This window comes from Alligator sinensis, unplaced genomic scaffold (genome assembly GCF_000455745.1).
Source record: "Alligator sinensis unplaced genomic scaffold, ASM45574v1 scaffold1102_1, whole genome shotgun sequence".
In the NCBI taxonomy this organism is placed as follows: domain Eukaryota; kingdom Metazoa; phylum Chordata; order Crocodylia; family Alligatoridae; genus Alligator; species Alligator sinensis.
In genome coordinates, this window is record NW_005842342.1 from 1083426 (window position 1) to 1102601 (window position 19176).

A 19176-nucleotide genomic window follows, 5' to 3' on the forward strand; every position below is an offset into this window, starting at 1 on the left:
TGGAGCAACCTACAGAAATTAAAACTAAAGATTCTGCATAAAGCCTACCACATAATGAGGAAAAGACAGTTTATCTGGTGAAAGAAAAACAGTGATTAATTTTGAAATTCATTTATGACGGGTGAAAGGAACAACACCAACAGCACAAAATCTTGAGAGCAGCCCTTTCATGCTCCTGTACAATGGGACAGCACAAAATATAACAAATGTGACTTTCCCCGCTGCATTACTAGTGTCTTGACCCTGACTTAGAGACCACCAACTCATTCCAGTTAACTAAACATCAACTGGGCCTCATTTGAACAATGAATTTAGAAATGAAAAGCTCTGCGTCTCATTATTATCCACTCCCTGAAATGCAAGCCCAACATATGTTTGTCTTTAAATTAAGGTCCTTTTCATAATTTGTCTCTTTGTAGATTTTATGCTAAAGACCAGCACAACTCTTCCCCCAGCTTCTCTCTCTACAATCACAATTCCCTATACAAGTACAAACTACGCTATAGGTAGGCTGGCTGGAATGATCTAGGTGGGGATGGTCCTGCTTTGAGCAGGGGGTTGGAAAAGATGTCCTCCCAAGGTTCCTTCAAACCCTAATTTTCTATGATTCTATGTGAAGATCTCAAAAATGGCTTACAGTCTCCCTCAAAAAGCAACTGTTATCTTACAAGCTGGAGGAAATAGAAGTACAAGTGAAATAATATTCTCAGAACCCCAGCAAATCAGGGACAAAACTGGACACACAATGGTGAACTTACAGTTCCATGCCCTAAACATTAAACTATACTTCCTTCTATCAGGGAAGAAGCACCAATATCTTTTAAGTACAATAACTACTTTGACATAAACTTACACGCATACTTTTTACTTCTCCAAATACACTTAACTTACTAGTTTTAAGAATATAGAAAACAGGGGATATAGCAGGAAAACCTTAAAAAGAAAAAAAAATTCTCCATTTTTCAGTTTATTTACTCTGAATGTTTGCAAGTGCTTTGAGGACATTTAGTTTCTCCTGATTGCATGGGACATTCACGCAGCATAGATTTCACAGACATTAGGGCTGGAAGGGACCTCGTAAGATCAAGGGAAAAGGAAACATTTAAAAATGGAAAAGGTAAGATTGCAAAACAAACATATTCAGGAGGTGGTGGCACAGATAGGTGTAGTATCTGAAATTACTTTTAATGCTTTTTTTCATCTACTCGTTTTCAGTTGCCACTAACATTTAACAGATTTCTCTTGTTTTTAAGACTGGAAGGGGAAATGCAGTAGAAGGCTATTCATATTAAAAAGAAGTTATATCCATAGTACAATTTTGCCCTAGCAACATAGCAAGATCTCTTCTATTAATGAAGGAAAATAAACTAGTCTTTGCTTATAAAAGCCAACAGCACCATACTTTCTGTACTATAAAAAAGGAAAGAAAAAAGACATGCTGCTCTAATTTAATGTGGTCTCATATCAGACTATGAAAAAATCATCTGATCTATTTTTGCTAAAGAAAAGGGAGGCAAAATGTCTCCAGGAAGGTTAATTGGATAAATAAAAGGGATATAAAGCAATTAACTCATCTCTATGGCTCAGTAATAGAGTTGGAAATGAGTGACAGTAGCAGACTTTATGAGAATAAAAGATAGAAACAGACAGAGGCTTGATAACAGCCATAAAACAAAGCGGGAGGCAGTTGAAGGGTTCTACAAGTTTCCTTTATCAGGTATATAAGGCTACTTTATAAAATAATCGTCTACTGCTGTGCTTGAGATTCAGCTACTTGTCTGCCAAACTAAGATGTCTTGGGAACACTTTCTTTGGTCATATGCGTATTATCTAAAACTAAATTATCCATTCAGAATTAGCATGAGTTGAAGGCATGGGCTTAAGTGGACTGAGACTAAAAAAAAAAAACAAACCAAAAAACTTAACGAATTGGCCTCCAGACAATACTGGAGTATTCTCCAAGCAACCTGAATTGTCAATCAGAAAGACATCTGACGCAGAAAAATCTTCTCAAACTAAAAGGTGATAAATTCACTATTAAAAATGGTAACTTCCCAAAAGCCTAGTTCAAGTCAGGACTCCATTGGACTAGTGACATATACAATATAAAACGATTGTCTGTCCTAATCAGTTCACATGTACCTTTATCTACCATTGCCACTTCAGTATGTATACTTAAACTTAATATGTAACGTGAATACCAGAAACTCCTTTGAAAGAACGAAATACTTTTCCTCTTCTTCACTCTCATTAATGCACAACACATATGTAGGCCCTCATGCATCTAGCCCACAACTTTTGCCTTTTGGGATCAATATTGTCACCTTTAGACATTATGATAGGACGGCTACAGCCTAAAATCCTATAAAATAGTACTAAGGTAACAGAATTGAGCCCTAAAAGTATGAAGTCAACAGTAAGAAAAGGCCCTCATTCTTCTAATATAGTTTGGAAACAACTGAACCACTTCCTTCACAAAAATCAATAATGATAGAAATACTAATGTCCTTAACAGAATTTTATTCAAAACTCTCAATAAATGGAGCTCTAATGCAGAAAGAATCTGTTCTTCAAAGTTTCTACTGACAACATTTTTCCTTGAAGTAGACTAGTTAGGACAAATAAATGTGCTATTACTTACCTGTGATACCTGCACTCAAATCTGAGCCTTCACATTAAAAAAAAGCAACCCCCCCACCCCCCCCAAAAAAAACACCCTAGCTTTCTAATAGCAAAAATAGGCTTACAAACTTGAATCAACCATTATTTCTGTCTGAATCTAGAAACATCTTGAAAGAACAGATCTGATGGCAATGAGAGCTGCCCCAATTTGAATGCATACTAACACTGAAACTCAACAATCGTCAACATGGTAGACATTTATACCATTTCATTCCTGTCTAAATCATACAACAGATCTGACGTTCACCTGTTATCACTGAAGGCAGAGTATGAAACAAATACCTGATGAGAAAGATGATAGTAATGGTGGTGATGGTTGGTAATAATCTGTATGAATCCATGCAAATAGTGAGACTGGGGGAGATCAGTTTATACACAGAATTTGAGATTACTACTTCTTTTCAAAGTAGAGTCCTCCCCTTTCACCTTTCACAGAAGCTGCAGCCTCGAAATTAACACCATGCAGGAAATAAAGTCCACACTAAACTTATTCTGTCCAGATTTCCACACCTGAATATCTTAGGACTGCCTGTATTTCCATCAGTGTACTATGTAACTGCTTCTCACATTAGAATACTGAAGTCTTAGAATTCTTCAGTCTTTTTCACTTCTCTAGTATAAGCAGCTTAGTTTGCTCCCCAATTAACTTGATCTTTTTAGAAAAGCTCTTATAGGAGAGGGTTTTACAACATGAAAGTGATTAGTCTTTGAGGCTAAATACAGACGGTCAAAAAGCCAGAGGCTGAATCAATTCAGTCTTTGCAGGTTAATCTAAGCTGTGTAGATTGAACAGATAAGCAAGTGAACAGACATTCACTTTTGATTCCAGAAATGCAGCCACATGCCTGCCGTGGCCCAGGCCAAAAGCCAGAAGTGACTATACTCCTCCCTACTCAGCTGGAGCAGATAGCTTGGGCCAAAGCCAGACCACCCACCCAACAAGGGAGAGGAGATGCAAAGCAATCTAGGATGCTGGGGCACTCTGAGTTACCTTGAATCTGGAGGGGATCCGAGAGAGAAGTTCAATAAACCGATTTAACCTAAATCAGTTAAGTCTGATACTGCATCCAGGTGCATCTTAAATTGGTTTCGGCCATTTTGAAAGCGGTTTATATTCACTGAACTTCTGTTGTGTTACAGTTGTGAACTGGTTTCCAATTGCTTATACCGGTTTATATGTAACTTCTGTCCCTAGCCTGAAAATTTGTTCATAGTTACAGCATCTTGGTACAGGACAGCTTGTTGCCCTCTTCCACATGCTTTATTCTAGGCTTTGTCTACTGTATTATTTAAAAGAAATTCAACTGTACTAAAGCACCATGTATGGAAAACTGATCACTTACACAGCTGAGTCCTAACTCCCTTGAAGGTAAGGATTAATGCACTGAACTAGCAAAGGCCTGGGTCAAAGCTGTTTTATATTATGGCACATAGAAAACAAAAGTAGATGAAAAAGACTGATTTTACCTAGTAAGAAAAGAGGAAGATCCTCAAGCTGGAGTTATGTCATAGCCACGTTGAATTCAATGGAACTATGCCAATAAACCAGTTCAGCATCTGCCCCACCCACCATCTGCAATACTACAGAAGCTGGACTTGCAGTGCAAGGCTCTGAGAACTGCTCCATTTTATCTGCAGGTTCTAAAGAAATGCCTGGCTGAGAACATGAATTTCTAAAACTTCAAGGTTCCCCAGTTGAGACTATAATAATGAAAAAACGTTATTTAATCCTCTGATTTTTCCTTCATATTAGAAATTTAACTTTGATCTAAATCAGGGGTTGGCAACCTATGGCCCACAGACCAGATCTGGCCCACAGAACTATTCGATTTAGCCTATGGACTTCAAAGGCATTTGGTGGCAGGGGGCCTCAGGCAGCAGTACTTTCGCCTGCCACCAAAGATAAAAGGAAATGCTGTCTCCGGGTGCTTTTTCCGGTGGCACCGCTGGGAACAGTAGTAGTGGAGGCTGTGTCCTAGCACCTGCTTGCCTATCTCTGACCCAAACTAGTTCAATCTGACCCACAGCTTTAAAAGGTTGTCAACTGCTGACCTAAATAGTACTTAGTTAACAAACCAACCTACTTATATAGCGAACATCAAACAATGCTGTCAGTAGATTAGTCCACTAATGATTGAGGTCATTAAGAAGCAGTTCCAGACTAGCTCCTCTTCTAGGAACAGAAACTTTTTACTCTTCCATAGACTATAACTACCCTTATCCCTCTTCCTCTGCCTTAAGTTCTCAAGTATGCGTAACATAGCATTAAAGCATTCTCAGGGGAAAGAGCCACTCGAGTGACAGAAGTGCTGACAAATTGTCCTCTTCTGCATAAGTAGTTATGGACTTTATTTTTTCTGTTTCACAACTAAATGCAGTGAATCTGTGTATGTACCTTACAGGAAATCAGCAAGTTGAAGGGAATTTACAGCTGCATATTATTGTTATAATTAAGAACAGGGCCAACCAAAAATATAGTTAAGGCCCTAACCAAAAACACATATCTTAGTCTAATTTACAATGTATTTTATACATTTAAAAGTTGCATTCAGATCAGGAGCAGACCGATATATATCCTGCAATAGTAAGTAGCTATTACTGTGCCTCCATACTAGGTGGAGGAGCAAGTAACAGCCTATTTGCCTACAGCAAACAACTACTCTGGGATGGACAGAGACAGCTGAAACCTAAACTAACATAACTCAGAATAGCAGTTTCACCTTGAATTCTTTCAGGGATAATTTTCCATTGAATTGGGCAAAGTTACTCCAGCTTAGGGTTTTGCTTCTTCTGTCAACTACTGTTTTTACCATTGCATTTATTGATGGCTTAAGTTCTCTCAAATTGCTCTTCTCTTACCTTCTTCATCTCTTCTCATTTTCATTCTATTAAGTTTCTTCTGCTGCTCTCTTAGCAATGCCTGCTGTTGAATCTCTAGGGTTTGATCATCTCTTGGAGGATCAGGGTACATATATCTCAAGTCTGCTCGTGTTTCTGAATCTGTCAGAGATACAAATTTTTAATTTCCACTCGAAACACCATTTCAGAAACTAATTTTAAGTGTAACCTACATGCATTTGAAAGTTAGTGCCACCGATAAAAATAGCCAAAAACCTGATCGAGAGCCTGTAAATCTGAAAAGACTTCACAAAAAAATATCAGCACATATGCAGCGTGGTAAAGCATAGCAAATACAGCAAGTAACTTTAAGGAACTACATGCTGCCAAAGGAAAAAAAATAAGTTCAGAAGATATAACAAAATATCTGGATTTTCTCATTGTGGTTAGATTATCAAGAAATAACTGAGTCTCCTAATAATTATGACTAAACTATCCACTTACCTCTGTACTTAAGATCATTAAACTCCCAGATATTCTGTATATTCACAGCGTCAGCTGCTTCCTTTGATGAAGGTCGCCTCACTGGAGCCTGCATCCGAAGTCTGGCCATATCAAATACATCCATTGGATTTCTCTCCCTCTTCCTGCTTGAAAAGTTTGTAAGTCAAACAGAGCATGACAAAGTGTTAACATTCATGGGTTGTTTGAACAAATATCAGTTTTGGTAATACTGAAAACTTTTACCTTCATATTGCATCTTCCACTCAAAGGATAAACGCTGTGCAAAATTTGAATTTAATTTTGAAAATAAGATTTATTTTTGTAATATCAAAATCCAGTACAATCTTGAAAATTCAGACAGATGCCATGGAAATGAGCTTTATGATCTAACAAGATCTTTATTGAATTCTAATCCCTAGTATAGTAAAAACTGTTGAATTTTGCAGAAAAGCAAAATGACAAAAGCAGGGTTCCTGTGGAATTGGTTCATTTAATAAGCAAAGTTCTAGTAATATGCAAATTAGATTATAGAAACAAAAAAGCAAACTTTAAATTAGCAAGATTCTACTTGAAAACAAATTTTAACACTAGGAAACATTAAAATAAAAACCTATTTGCTGTGTCAGCTATGTGCAATACGAAAGAAGTAATTCTTGGTGTCCCTATTAATTCAGATAAACAACTAGCATCAGCTATATACAATATATATACTAATAACACCCAAGCCTTTCCAAATCATTGCTACATATGGAGTCCTCCATTGGTACTCATGGAGGCCCATCTTATGTATATGGCCTACTGAAAACACTGCATTTCAGTAGCAGATCAGAAAAGATTTACACTTGCAGCTACTTGCATACAACCCATGACACTTTCTACTGTCACAGACCAGGGAAACATCATGCCAAATGTCCAAAATAGCACACTTAGCTACAATTTCATTTTACCAACTATTGACATCAGCAAAACTGAATACAAGCATATGAAGAAAAATTTTAATAATATCTGTAAGTTTTAATATATTTCAAATTAGAGAACAGATTAAATAATAGATTTGGTAGAGTACCTGACTTACCTTTGAAACTAAACACAACAATTTAAAATTATACTGTAAGAACTGGGACATTTTATTTTATGAGTTTTTAATTTTTTTTGTAGGTATGTTTTTGTTGTGACACATTCTGGAAGACTATGACAGACCATGTGAGAACTAGCCTCAAAAATGTAGGGTAATCTCTCACCTTGTAGTTATGTCATCTTCACTGGCCACATTTAGCAATTGTTCCTGCAGTCGCCGCTCTTCACTACGAAGCTGCTTTCTCATTTCTGTCAGCTCATTTATCACATTTTTTCTTTCCTCTATAATTTAAACATCAATAACTTAAAAATAAAAGGTGTGAAAGGAACAAAGCATTTATTTGGCCTGCTTCAGAAATCTAAGGTGTGAAAATGTTGATTAGTTGTTAAACATGTTAAAGAACAAGCCTTTCATATATTTTAAATTAAATTAAATTAAATTAAATTAAAATTAAAAGTCAAGATATCACTAAGGAGGAAGAAGCATCCAAAGTTATCATTTAGAAGCATTTCACCTTGAAAAGGTGTGGGGGGGTAGAAATTGTTTGATCACACCTACAAAAACATGACCTCAAGCATCCTGGCTAGCTTTAGATGACAGAAGTGGAAGCTACTACTTCCTTGATTATGATATGCCTGTCCACCTACATAAGGAGTCTGATTAGTAGAAGAAAGGGATGGTTTTTGAGCCAGAAGGTAAAAGTGTCAAAAATTGCATTTACACAGCTACACAAGTGGCATTTAAGCATAGAATGATGAAAAAGGATTTGGTCCTAGTCTCAGAGGTTATCTAGAAATCTCAAGTTCAAGTGCTAGCGTATATGTATCCTTACTTCCCACAAGAGAAGGGACTGAATGCTTTGGTGTGAAAAGTATTTAGTGAAGAAGAGGGCTCAGTTAAGATTTGCACTGCTTTCCATCTGGTGTTTATTTTAAGGCCAAGTTCCTTTACAACCGAGTCAGTCACTGACTCCTAAAATGTTACCCCTTCTATTTCAGTGCTAAGAATTGCAGGCCACTATTTAAAAGAACACAAAATACACAGCATATGGTTTTGGCTACCTGATCTTTCTGTGATCAGGACAGATTTTTAACAGGCTGTAAGGCTCTAAATAGACTCTCCATTTGTCCCAGGAGAAAGTCCCAGCATCCTAGAGATGTCCAAGTATACTTCTGCTGGAGTATGTAGGATAAAACATTCTAAAGCTTTTTAGGTGATTCCAGGGACAAGTTTGCTAGGCCGTGTTACCTCCCCTACCACCAACAAGAAGCAAAGCAGAAATATAAGGAAAGGTGAGGCACATAAATGAATGAGCTGCACCTGTCTGGAACCAGGTCAGGCTTGTCAGGGTGACAATATTTGGATCTTAGGGAGCATTGGATTTGCAGCTGAATAAAAAGCTATAACCTGTGGCCAAGAAAAGCTGCTAACCACAAGCCAGAATGGTATGTTAAAAGTAACATTGGAAGATGCGTAGGCAAGCATTTTCCTAACAATGTAGTAGCGTTGTAAGATATATAGCTCATTGTGCAAGGAGAACAGGATGCAGATGACCGGCTACCATTAGGAGATAAAGCAGAAGCAAGACCTTGGAGACAGTGAAGAAATCAGCAAGAAACTGCAAATGACTGAAAGAAGCCAGGGTCAGGGTCTTAAGCATCCGCACATAGCAAAAATATATGTAAATAAGTGAAATGCATAGGCAATTCCATGCTAATGAAATAGACAAAGGTGGAGCTTGAGATGGGAGGGAACATGGGTGGAACAAAGGAGGGACAAAGGTGGAGTAAATGTTATTGAGCATAAACCAAGGTGTATAAATATGGAAAGAACTAATGTTTGCTGCAGCTCCCCAGTTCATTGGAGTTTTGCCCAAAGCTGTCTCCATTTTGAATAAAGCTGTTGACGAGCAACGTGTGCACGTGATACGTGATGACATCAATCCGTTGTCTCCCTAGTCATTGGGTGTCACATGGAATCGAGGTCTAACAAGTCTCATCTCAAATGAGATGACTACAGCCTAAAAGAAAATGCTCTTAAAAAAAAAAAAAGCAACAGGATACTTGCAACACAATCAGCAACAGAGCTTACAACACAATCATAAAATAAGAGGGTTGGAAGGGACCTCAAGCTTCATCTAACCCACTCCTAGGCAAAGATGCAGGATTTACTATTATTCCTAAGCCATATGCCCATCCATTTTATGTATACTTGATTTGTTAAGAGACAACTAATAAAGAAAAATGATTAAACAAGGGTAGAGAGAACAAAACCCTAGGGAACTTGCTTTACAAACTAGTATATGCCCATGCACAAACAGTTTCATAGTTTCATAGTTTGTAGGGTCGGAAGGGACCTTGACAGATCATCATGTCCACCCCCCCGCCATGGCAGGAAAGAGCACTGGGGTCAAACGACCCCAGCAAGGTGTTCATCTAGCCTCCTCTTAAAGACCCCCAGGGTAGGGGCCAGCACCACTTCTCTTGGAAGTTGGTTCCAGATCCTAGCTGCCCTGATTGTGAAGTAGCGCCTCCTGATGTCCAGTCTAAATCTACCCTCTGCCAGCTTGTGACTGTTATTTCTAGTCACTCCTGGTAGTGCTCGGGGGAACAGGGACTCCCCCAATGCCTGCTGGTCCCCCCTGACTAGTTTGTAACAGGGCACTAGATCCCCCCTCAGCCTTCTCTTGTGGAGGCTGAACAGGTTCAGGTCCCTTAGCCTCTCCTCATAGGGCCTGCCCTGCTGCCCCCTGATCATGCGGGTGGCCCTCCTCTGGACCCTCTCAATGCTGCCCACATCCTTCCTGAAGTGCGGCGCCCAGAACTGAACGCAGTACTCCAACTGTGGCCTGACCAGTGCCGCATAGAGGGGGAGGATCACCTCCTTGGAACTGCTTCAGATGCATCTGTGGATGCACGATAAGGTGCGGTGGGCCTTCCTGACTGCGTCCGCACACTATCGGCATCAATAATGATTCCAAGATCCTTCTCTGCCTCTGCACTGACAAGAAGGGAGTTCCCCAGCCTGTAGGTCTGCTGCTGGTTCTTCCTCCCCAGGTGCAGCACCTTGCGCTTGTCAGTGTTGAAACCCATCCTGTTCTCGTCTGACCACTTCTGTAACCTGTCTAGGTCCAATTGCAGCCTATTCCTCTCTTCTAGCATGCCCACATCCCCCCACACCTTAGTGTCAGTGTCATCAGCAAATCTGAATAGGGTACATTTTACCCCCTCGTCCAAGTCACTGATGAAGATGTTGAACAGTGCGGGTCCGAGGACCGAGCCCTGGGGGACCCCACTGCCCACATCCCTCCAGGTCAAAAGTGACCCATCCACAAGCACTCTCTGGGTGCAGCCCTCCAACCAGTTAGTGACCCATTTGACTGTGTAGGCATCGACACCACAGTCCCCTAGTTTTTTAATGAGAACGGGGTGAGAGACAGTGTCGAAGGCCCTCCTGAAGTCCAGAAAGACTACATCCACTGCTACCCCTGCGTCTAAGGTTTTTGTGACCTGGTCATAGAATGCCACCAGGTTGGTCTAACAGGACCTGCCTCTAATGAACCCGTGTTGATTGCCCCTAAACATAACCTCCCCTGCTGGCCCCTCGTGGACATGCACCAGGATAATTCTCTCAAAAAGCTTACCCAGGATTGAGGTAAGACTAACTGGCCTATAGTTCCCTGGGTCCTCCTTCCTCCCTTTTTTGAAAATGGGAACCACATTGGCTCTTTTCCAGTCCTCTGGCACCACACCAGAGCACCATGAGTGTTCATAAAGCCGTGCCAGGGGTCCTGCAATGATCTCTGCTAATTCCCTCAGCACTCTGGGGTGGAGGTCATCAGGACCAGCTGATTTAAATATGTCCAGTCCCTCCAGAAGTTCCCTGACTAGATTAGATGTGCACACACACACAAAGAGTATCCTTAGAAGTAGTAATAGCCATGACCTTTTACTATTAGATAGAAGTAGATGCTACTATAAATGGATAGAACCATTTACTCATACAACAAAACACAAAGTGAGTTGTGGATTTCATCCCAAAGTACTACATCTCATCAGGCCACCTTTTACTCCATACCATATATTATATAGAAAAAAAGATTTTAGAAATGTTTTAGGGAGCTGTTGGAACTATTTTTAATTTGTCCACAATAAAGCCAAGTTGCTGTAGGCCACATAGGCTAGATTCTCCTCTGGCAGATACCTGTGTAGTAACAACTAGTGCAAAGTTGTTACAAAACAGTATCAAATATAAAAATATCTACTTGCATCCACTCGGTGCTAATGCAAATGGTCACAAAGTGCATGACAAAAAGGATTATTCTGATGAGTCCAAAATCCACAGATGTCAGAAAAGGATAAAGTAAATAAAACAAAGAGAGATAGCAGTAAGGAGACCCAGAAATTTTAGGAATGAAAAATGTCTTAAACCTGTCCATTCCATAGCCAAGTAATGGCATAGGGCTGCTCCCTTTTCTAAATTTTGTTATGCTTTGCTTGCCGTTTCAACTGTCCCAACTCATCAGGATTCTAACATTTCTTTTCACAGGCTACCCTATCTTCTACTTCAGTGGCGCCCCCACCTTCTAACCCCATGCACCAGCCAGACCCTGAGTGCCAGCTCAATCTAGCATGTTGGGCCACATTATCCAGCCTGCAGGGCCCCCCTTGTGTCTGGAAATTTGGCAGCGGGGGCAATTAAATGCTGCCAGCATTCCCTGCCCTCAAAGTTTGAAACCCATGGGAGCCCCACAGGCAGGATGACATTGCTCCATAGACTGGATCTGACCTGAAGGCTGGAGGTTGAGCACCCATGGTATAATATATAACATTAGCAGAATGATGCCTAAAAAGCCGTCTAAATATATTTAATCTCAGTATTCCTAGTTATGTCCATATGTACTACACTAACAAAGGAATATCAACACACTACCACACTGTAATCAAGTACATTTTTCATATTAGTGTTCTGCTGGAAGTAAAAAGGTCTTACCGATGCACAGTAAACTTCTTGAAACAAAACATGTTTTTCAAGTACAACTCCCTGTATCCAAGAAAAAATATCAATAATTTTTCCACTAAAGGATATTTCTGGTTATTAGGAAAAATTCAAATAAGGAGTTTTAAAAATATTTTTAGCACCTGAAAAAACAGCTAGAGATTTTTCTCCCACAAAGGAATTGTAGTCAATAACCAAACGAAAGATAATATAGAAAGGAAAAACTAACATGTACTGTTCTCAGTGGTGACTTCCTGAGACTTCCTAAAATAATTTCCAACCCTAATTTTCTATGATTCTATGAAGCGGATATTAGTTACACTAGCTTAGAATAAAACAGAATACCTACCGTAGGCACGCAACTGGTTTCTTCTAGCAGGAACAGGAGGAGAAAGAACTCTGGACTGTGGAAGATCCTAGTGAATAACACAAACATTACCTTTTATACTCTAAAACCAAGTAATTGTTTCAGACGGTTGAGAAATTAAAGTACACTGATGTCCGATTCATGCTAAAACTTATGGTAGGATGGAAGGAGAGACAAAAGAAGAATCATCCGCTCTAGATCTTTGGATGCCAAGAAGGGTAATGAACAAGGATCTGTATACAGATCACTCTAGATATAGCCAGTTCAATGCTCTCCTCCTAAAGCATCCACTCCTACAAATGTCAACGGGATACTGGGCTAGATAGAACACTGATCTGGCCCAGCATTACAATTCTTTTCTTTTCTGGTGTATTAGTTTGAAATGGTTTCTAGATGTAGTGAATTATTTTTAAAAATTACCTCAAAATTACAAAAAAATCATAATAAAAAATTTACAAATACAGGACTGGCTAAGGTAAAAAGACGCATAAAAATGTCTTGTGCTATTCTGTCAAAGCAGTAAGGTACTGAGTAGTCTTACACATTGCTGCTTCTTTAATAATTACTACATTTGGACTATAAAATAAACATACTTGTGTGTAATAAGATGTATGACTGTCAACAGAAGTAGGTCTCTCTTCTTTTGATAAAGATTTATGCTGAAGAGCAGGAATTACAGGAGAAGGTTGCCTTGAAAGCTGAAAAACAGGAAAATATGCACAACTGAAACAATGTTATGTTTACCAACCTATTTTAATGCTTGCTGACCTATTTTAAAATAGGGGGAGTGCTAGCTAAAATGCTTGTTAAAAAGGTTGTCAGTGTGGCACAGAGACAAATTCATGGCTGCGTAAATTAGCCCACACTGTTTTGGCTAAACTGATCTGGAAGTTCAGGTATCTCTATATTACACAATAAGCTACAGTGTACACCATATCTTTTACATGTGACCATCAAGAACAGCCTATGGAGGGAGAATGGAAACATGAGATTACCCGGGGATAAGGGCACAGGGCAAGATGGTGGTGGAAGCAGAAGCAGCAGCAGCAGCAGCCACCACAGCATTTTCCAGACAGCTGTAGTGTGCATTTACTAGCACAACTAAATTGCCCCTAATTACTAGCACTGGATCAGCAGCAATGTTCCCTCTAAGGAGCAGCTGTCCATTAGCGTGCCACCTCGGTCCGGCATGGGACACTTACTGAAGGGGGCTGATGGCTGGGGGCCAGAGGCTGGGGGGCTGAAGGCTGGGGCCAAGGGCCGGGCCTGGCACGGGCTCTACAAGCTCCGGGGAAAACTGCTCCGTTCCACTGCTTCACCTTGGGGAGCGAGGAGGCAAGTGGCATCAGGGCCAGGGAGTGGAGCACTTCCCCAGAGCTGGCGGAGCCAGCAGAGCAGTTCCCCGGAGCCGGCGGAGCCTGTGCCAGCCCCAGCCCCAGCCTCCATCCCTGCCTTGCCTCACCTGGGGAAGGAGCTGCTGCCTGCCCTGAGTGAGGCTCCGCAGCTCCAGGGAACTGCTCCACTCCCCGGCCCTGACACCACGTGCCTCCTCACTCCCCAAGGCAATGCAGGGGAGCGGAGCAGTTCCCTGGAGCCGGTGAAGCCTGCACCAGGCTCCCGTCCCCGCCTCACCTCGGAGCTTACCTTAAGCTCCTCTCCTGGTGCAAGGCCTTGCAAAGGCTGTGCATTGCCAACTTTTAGTTGTGCATGGCTGCACACGCACACACCTGAGAGGGAAACTTGATCAGCAGTACCTACAATGGGATATTATTGAAGGCAGGGCCCTGGGCAGCATTCTAATTAACCAGGTGAAGTAAAAAGGTCTTAAATTATGGAAGTTCCTAAGGTATACCACCTTCTTTTCCTCTTCTATCTTTGCAGTCTTCTCTCGCTCGTAATATTGTCTAATTTGTTCATCCTGTTTTTCTTCGTCCTCTCTTTTCTTTTTTTCTGCCTCTTTTCGCCTTTCTTCAGCTAATCGTATCATCTCTTCATTTTTTAATCTTTGCTGCATAGAAGTAAATCATGAGTATTTTTTTAAAGTTTTTGTTTGAGAATTTAAAATAGTCTCTCAGTGGTTAGCATTGAAAAAGTTACAGATCTAATTAAATTCATTTCTAGATGAGAGCATTTGCTGTTCAAACCTTAAACATCTGAAAGTACGGTTCCAATGAAAGTAGTGACAAGACTCACACTAACGCTTAGCGGGTATGTCTACACATTCAGTTAACGTGATGCAATAAACTCCAGAGCTGTTTGACCTGGAGTCAACTGCTCCCAGGTGCAGCATCTACACATGCACTAGGGACAACAGCAATTTGAGCCACGGCAGAGCAGCCGCGGGCTGGCAGTAGGCTCAGGGGATCAGCCCCAGGCTCTAGGTGGTGGCACTGGGTGCAGAGGGGCTGGCTGGGGCACAAGGGTGCAGAACCTACAGAGCCATGTGGGTAGGTGGCAGGCAGCCCCCACATTTTAGCACCCTCATGTCCCAGTCAACCTGTCCCCATCTGCACATGCATTTCATTGCACTTAATTACTCCACCATAAGATAGTACTGCCCTCAACAGTACTATCTTACATCAGTTAATTAATTTACTGCACCCTAATACCAGTGCATGTGTACTTAGTCAACTCTGCAGAAAGGTACACATGTAGATGGACCCAGTAAATCCTAGATTACATCCTTGATGATCATGTTCCTCTAAGAATAAGGAAAGCAGAAGGGTTTTTTCTGTTTGTTTGGGTTTTGTTGGGGGTTTTTTTGTTGATTAATTGGGAAGATCGTCTACTTATTAGTTGTCCTACACCATTTTACTAACATAACATGTACTGAAAAAATCAGTTTACAAAGAGTCTCTAACCCCTCTTCCAATGGAAAAATGTAAATGCTAAGCTATGGTGGCAGGGGTAAGGAAAGAAATTAAGCCATCAAAAAGACTTACCTCCTCCTCTTTCTTTCTTTTCTTTTCCTGCTCTTCCTCATATTCTTTCTGAATTCTCATCCTTTGTTCAGCTAGTCGTTTTTCTTCTTTTTCTTCTTCAATTCTAAGTTTTTCTCGCTCTGCTTCTTCCCTGAGTCTCTTTTCCTCAATCTAAACAACAAAGCTAAATGGTTGTCTGTGGATAACTGGTAATGGTCTGATAAGCATGTACGTGAGTGGTATTCTGTAGATTCTCAGATTGTAGAATCACAGAGCATTCAAGGAATTAAAAAGGAATTCTAAGACCAGTTGATCATCTTCCGGTTCCAAAGCTCATTTAAATTAACTGGTATATAAATACTTCTACTTTAGCACCTTTCTATGAACAGGGCACCAACACATGCATACACCCCCCTTGCTTTTAAGCATTAATCTTTTCCTTCATAACTGCTGGAATAGTTCTTTACAAGGTAAACACCAAGGAAAAAGTTTTTGCAACTTCATGAGTTTTTTTCTTTCCTCAGTCACAATATGCACAGAGAATAGCATCGGTTCATTTAGGCCAGAAGTATGACCATTTGAAAAAAATATATATATAACAAACTTTTGTTTTAGCAATATTTTGAAAAGAAGCCTCCCAAATAGCTTAATGTTTACATCTTTTCTTTTACAGACAGCCACGTGTAACTGGTGCTGTTTCAAGACTGCATAAACAAGGTAAAATCATATTATAAAATACAATATACAAAGCTTCCAGATTTCCTCCATTTAACTCCTGTGGCGGTAGCTATATTACAGAGCAAAAGAAAAAACTTGCTACTAAAACTATCAAATTGTATGTACACATAATTGCATAACTACACTTAAGCCCCTAGCAGATGGTACACTTACCATGAGATTATGTTCACTGCAAAAAAATTTTACCAAGACACTGTCATGAATCCCATTATATTTTGGGGGTCTGCAGCCTGTCATTAATGTTTTCCTGTGCTTTTATGGTACTGTTATGGCACTGGAGGTCTCATTAGAAAGCCCAAGTTATGCTGCATTCATCTGTGTTATTGTTACCACGGTATAAATTATATTAAGCTGTATATAACTTTATAATTTTACACATGGTTCAGCCAAGGGACTTAGATGGGGTGAGCAAAGTCCAGCTCATGGGCCAGATCGGGCCCACAGCAAACTCCATTTCCTCCAGGACCCTGTCTGCGTTGCTGCAGCCAGTTTCCATGGAGGCCCCAGGAGCAGTGGGGCTGTGACAGCACGGGGCCAGGGCTTCCATGGAAACCACCTACAACAGCACTGGCAAGACGTACGGCTAGACGGGAAGCTGCTCTGGGGCCAGGATCTTGAGGCAGTGACAGCATGGTCTGGAGCTGGGGCAGAGCCATAATCTGCCCAGGGCAGATTGCGATGGTGGCTCTGTCCTGCTCCAGGCCACTTTGTCACCATCACAGGATCCCAGCCCCAAAGCAGCTCCTTGCCCAGGGCCAGTCTCCATGGAAACCCTATGCTGTCACGGCTCCACCACTCTTGGCATCTCTATGGAAACCAGCTGCAGCAACCCAGGAATGGTCCGCTGAGAAATAGAGCCCAGCTACTAGCCAGATCCACCATTTTGCCCACCCCTGGACTAAGGCATGCATACTTAAAGAGAACTGCCACTCCCAGATGCAAGCAGGAGGAGACACTGTTGGGTTAGATACCCCTGGGCATTGTCTGCCTGCAATGGGGAAATCAAATCCACAATAAGAGGCAACAGAGAGCAATGACCCTATAGCCAGAGGGGCTCTAGGTGTCTCAGGGAGAACTTTCTGGAGATTTTGATGGCTTAAGAGCAATTAAACCAGTCCCGAAGAGGAGGGCTGGCCTTGAAGGCTAAAAAAGTTATGTGAACAAGTCTGGTTACGTTAAGGTTGTTGTCTTTTGGATTCCAGGCTTTGGAGGTTCAGTGACCCCCCATAGCCAAGGCTGGCCGAATCAGCAGGCAAGCTGAATTCTAGAGACACTTGCGGGGGGGAGTGCAGGACTCTCAGGAGGGTTAAGGTGTAGCCAGATGACAAGGTAAGAAACTGTTCTTGTTTCGTTTTTCTATCTCCAAACCTATAGTCATTTTTGTCTGTATAAATCTTGTTTCCTACATAACTAATCCTTTTGTATTCTGTCTCCTTACTTATTGCCTATGGAAAGTATAGCTGGGCAGGTGATACTCCAGGATAGCCCTTTCTACAGAAAGGGGGACCTAAAATTGCTTTCATGACCCAACAGGGAATCCACCTGAGACTGGCAGAGATTTATTGTCTGCAGCTGCAAGGTCTTGTATAATAGTAGTGAAGCTGAGGCTTGCTGCGGTAAGAAGCAGCAACCTTGCTGTGCTCCTTGGGGCAAGTGGCAACATAGAGGGAAGAAACTCAGGGCTCTGGGGATCCCTGCAGACAGGTTTGTGGCAGACATTCAAACAATTTATCTAATAACAAGCCACAAAAATGGTGATTCAACCTCAGAGCTGTTACTGGTTAAATGTAAAAGATCTTTGCAGCTCACATGAACCATGCTTTAATTGGAATATGTGGTATATTACATGTAGGGTCACAGTGCTTGGCCAAGTCCTCCAGTATCCCAGGGTGGACTGTTCTCTCCACCTCCCACTCCTCCTGCAAGGGGACTCTGTGACTCATGAGGATTTCACCTCCTTAACCAGCCTCCACTAAAACAACTACATTGTTTTTGGTACCCAGACAAGTTCAAGTATCTCTATACGACACTGATTTGTGCTATGCAGACTTCCCTTACATTGTACCTTCTGCACAGCAAAGGCCTATGCATTTACATGTTTTTATGAGGCTTCTAGAATGGTTTGTTGGGTGTTTTTTTCTCCTTTTTGGAAGGGTTGAGGGGTAAGAGGGGAAAAAAATAACAAGCAGTTATGCAGTTACAGTGCAAGTCCATGGAACCAATCATTAATGGCATGCATTTTCTAATTCAAGATGTTTTACTGCACATTACTGATTTAGGCTACCTTTGAAAGGCCTTGTTATATGTTGCACTTTGAGCTGTTCAAATGCTGATCAGTGTTAGTGCTAGCTTGAGTTTGGAGTAGTCGCACCTTACTGCTAAAAACTTTCCTGACTTACACACTTGTAACTTGCCATTAGCTCCTAGTCAGGCTAGCCCTCTATACCTGTGAGTTGCCACTACAGGGCTGGTGAGCTTGCTCTCAGGGGGAGGATGGGACGGACTTGATGGGATCAACATGGGCAATTAAAATGGGAGGCGGAAAGGTAGGAAGGTTGGTGAAATGAAGGAAGTCAGCCACTGAAGGATAAATAAAGAGAGTTAAAAAAAAAGGAATTTAAAAAGAAATAGAGGAAGAAAATTAAAGATCTTCTGTTTTGATAAACTGTGATTTAGGATTGGGTGTGGGGGGTGCTGGGCATGCTTCCCAGGGTGGCTGGGAGTTGGAAGTGGTGAGGGAAGGTGCTTTTTTGGGGAGCTACTGCCCCTGCCTTGGGAAAGAAGTCTGAAGCTCATGGGGCCAGATTCAGCCACCTACCTTGTTCCCAACCCCCACAACCTACCTCCCTAGGCCACTCCTGAACCCATCCATTCCCTGGCTAGCTGGCAAAAATGTGCTCTGCAGGCTGTTTGCAAAGGGTTGCACCCCTGGGGGTAGGAAGGTCTCACCCCCAGGGGCGGAAGGGGGAGCTGGCTTGGTGCCAGAACCACCCTGGGCAATAGAGTTCAGTGGGTGGAAAGTTTGTCCACACAGAACAGAAGTGTAGGGA

General features: G+C 41.5%; 1 protein-coding gene across 21 annotated transcripts in view; it reads right to left on the reverse strand.

Moving 5' to 3' along the window:
• CSPP1 (centrosome and spindle pole associated protein 1) overlaps positions 1 to 19176 on the reverse strand; it is a 123299-nt gene that overhangs the window by 28918 nt on the left and 75205 nt on the right. For 18 of the 21 annotated variants that reach the window (XR_003095284.1, XR_003095285.1, XM_025210227.1 and 15 more), the window contains 7 exons: positions 15410 to 15559; positions 14323 to 14475; positions 13061 to 13165; positions 12450 to 12516; positions 7266 to 7383; positions 6025 to 6170; positions 5542 to 5682 (listed from right to left, as the gene is read on the reverse strand). Coding sequence is in view for 19 of the 21 variants with exons in the window: in XM_025210227.1 (XP_025066012.1) it covers positions 5542 to 5682; positions 6025 to 6170; positions 7266 to 7383; positions 12450 to 12516; positions 13061 to 13165; positions 14323 to 14475; positions 15410 to 15559 (880 nt within the window). In the remaining 2 variants the exon portion in view is untranslated. The remainder of the gene's footprint in view (positions 1 to 5541; positions 5683 to 6024; positions 6171 to 7265; positions 7384 to 12449; positions 12517 to 13060; positions 13166 to 14322; positions 14476 to 15409; positions 15560 to 19176) is intronic. The other 3 variants (XM_025210230.1, XM_025210245.1, XM_025210244.1) reach the window with 1 other exon arrangement.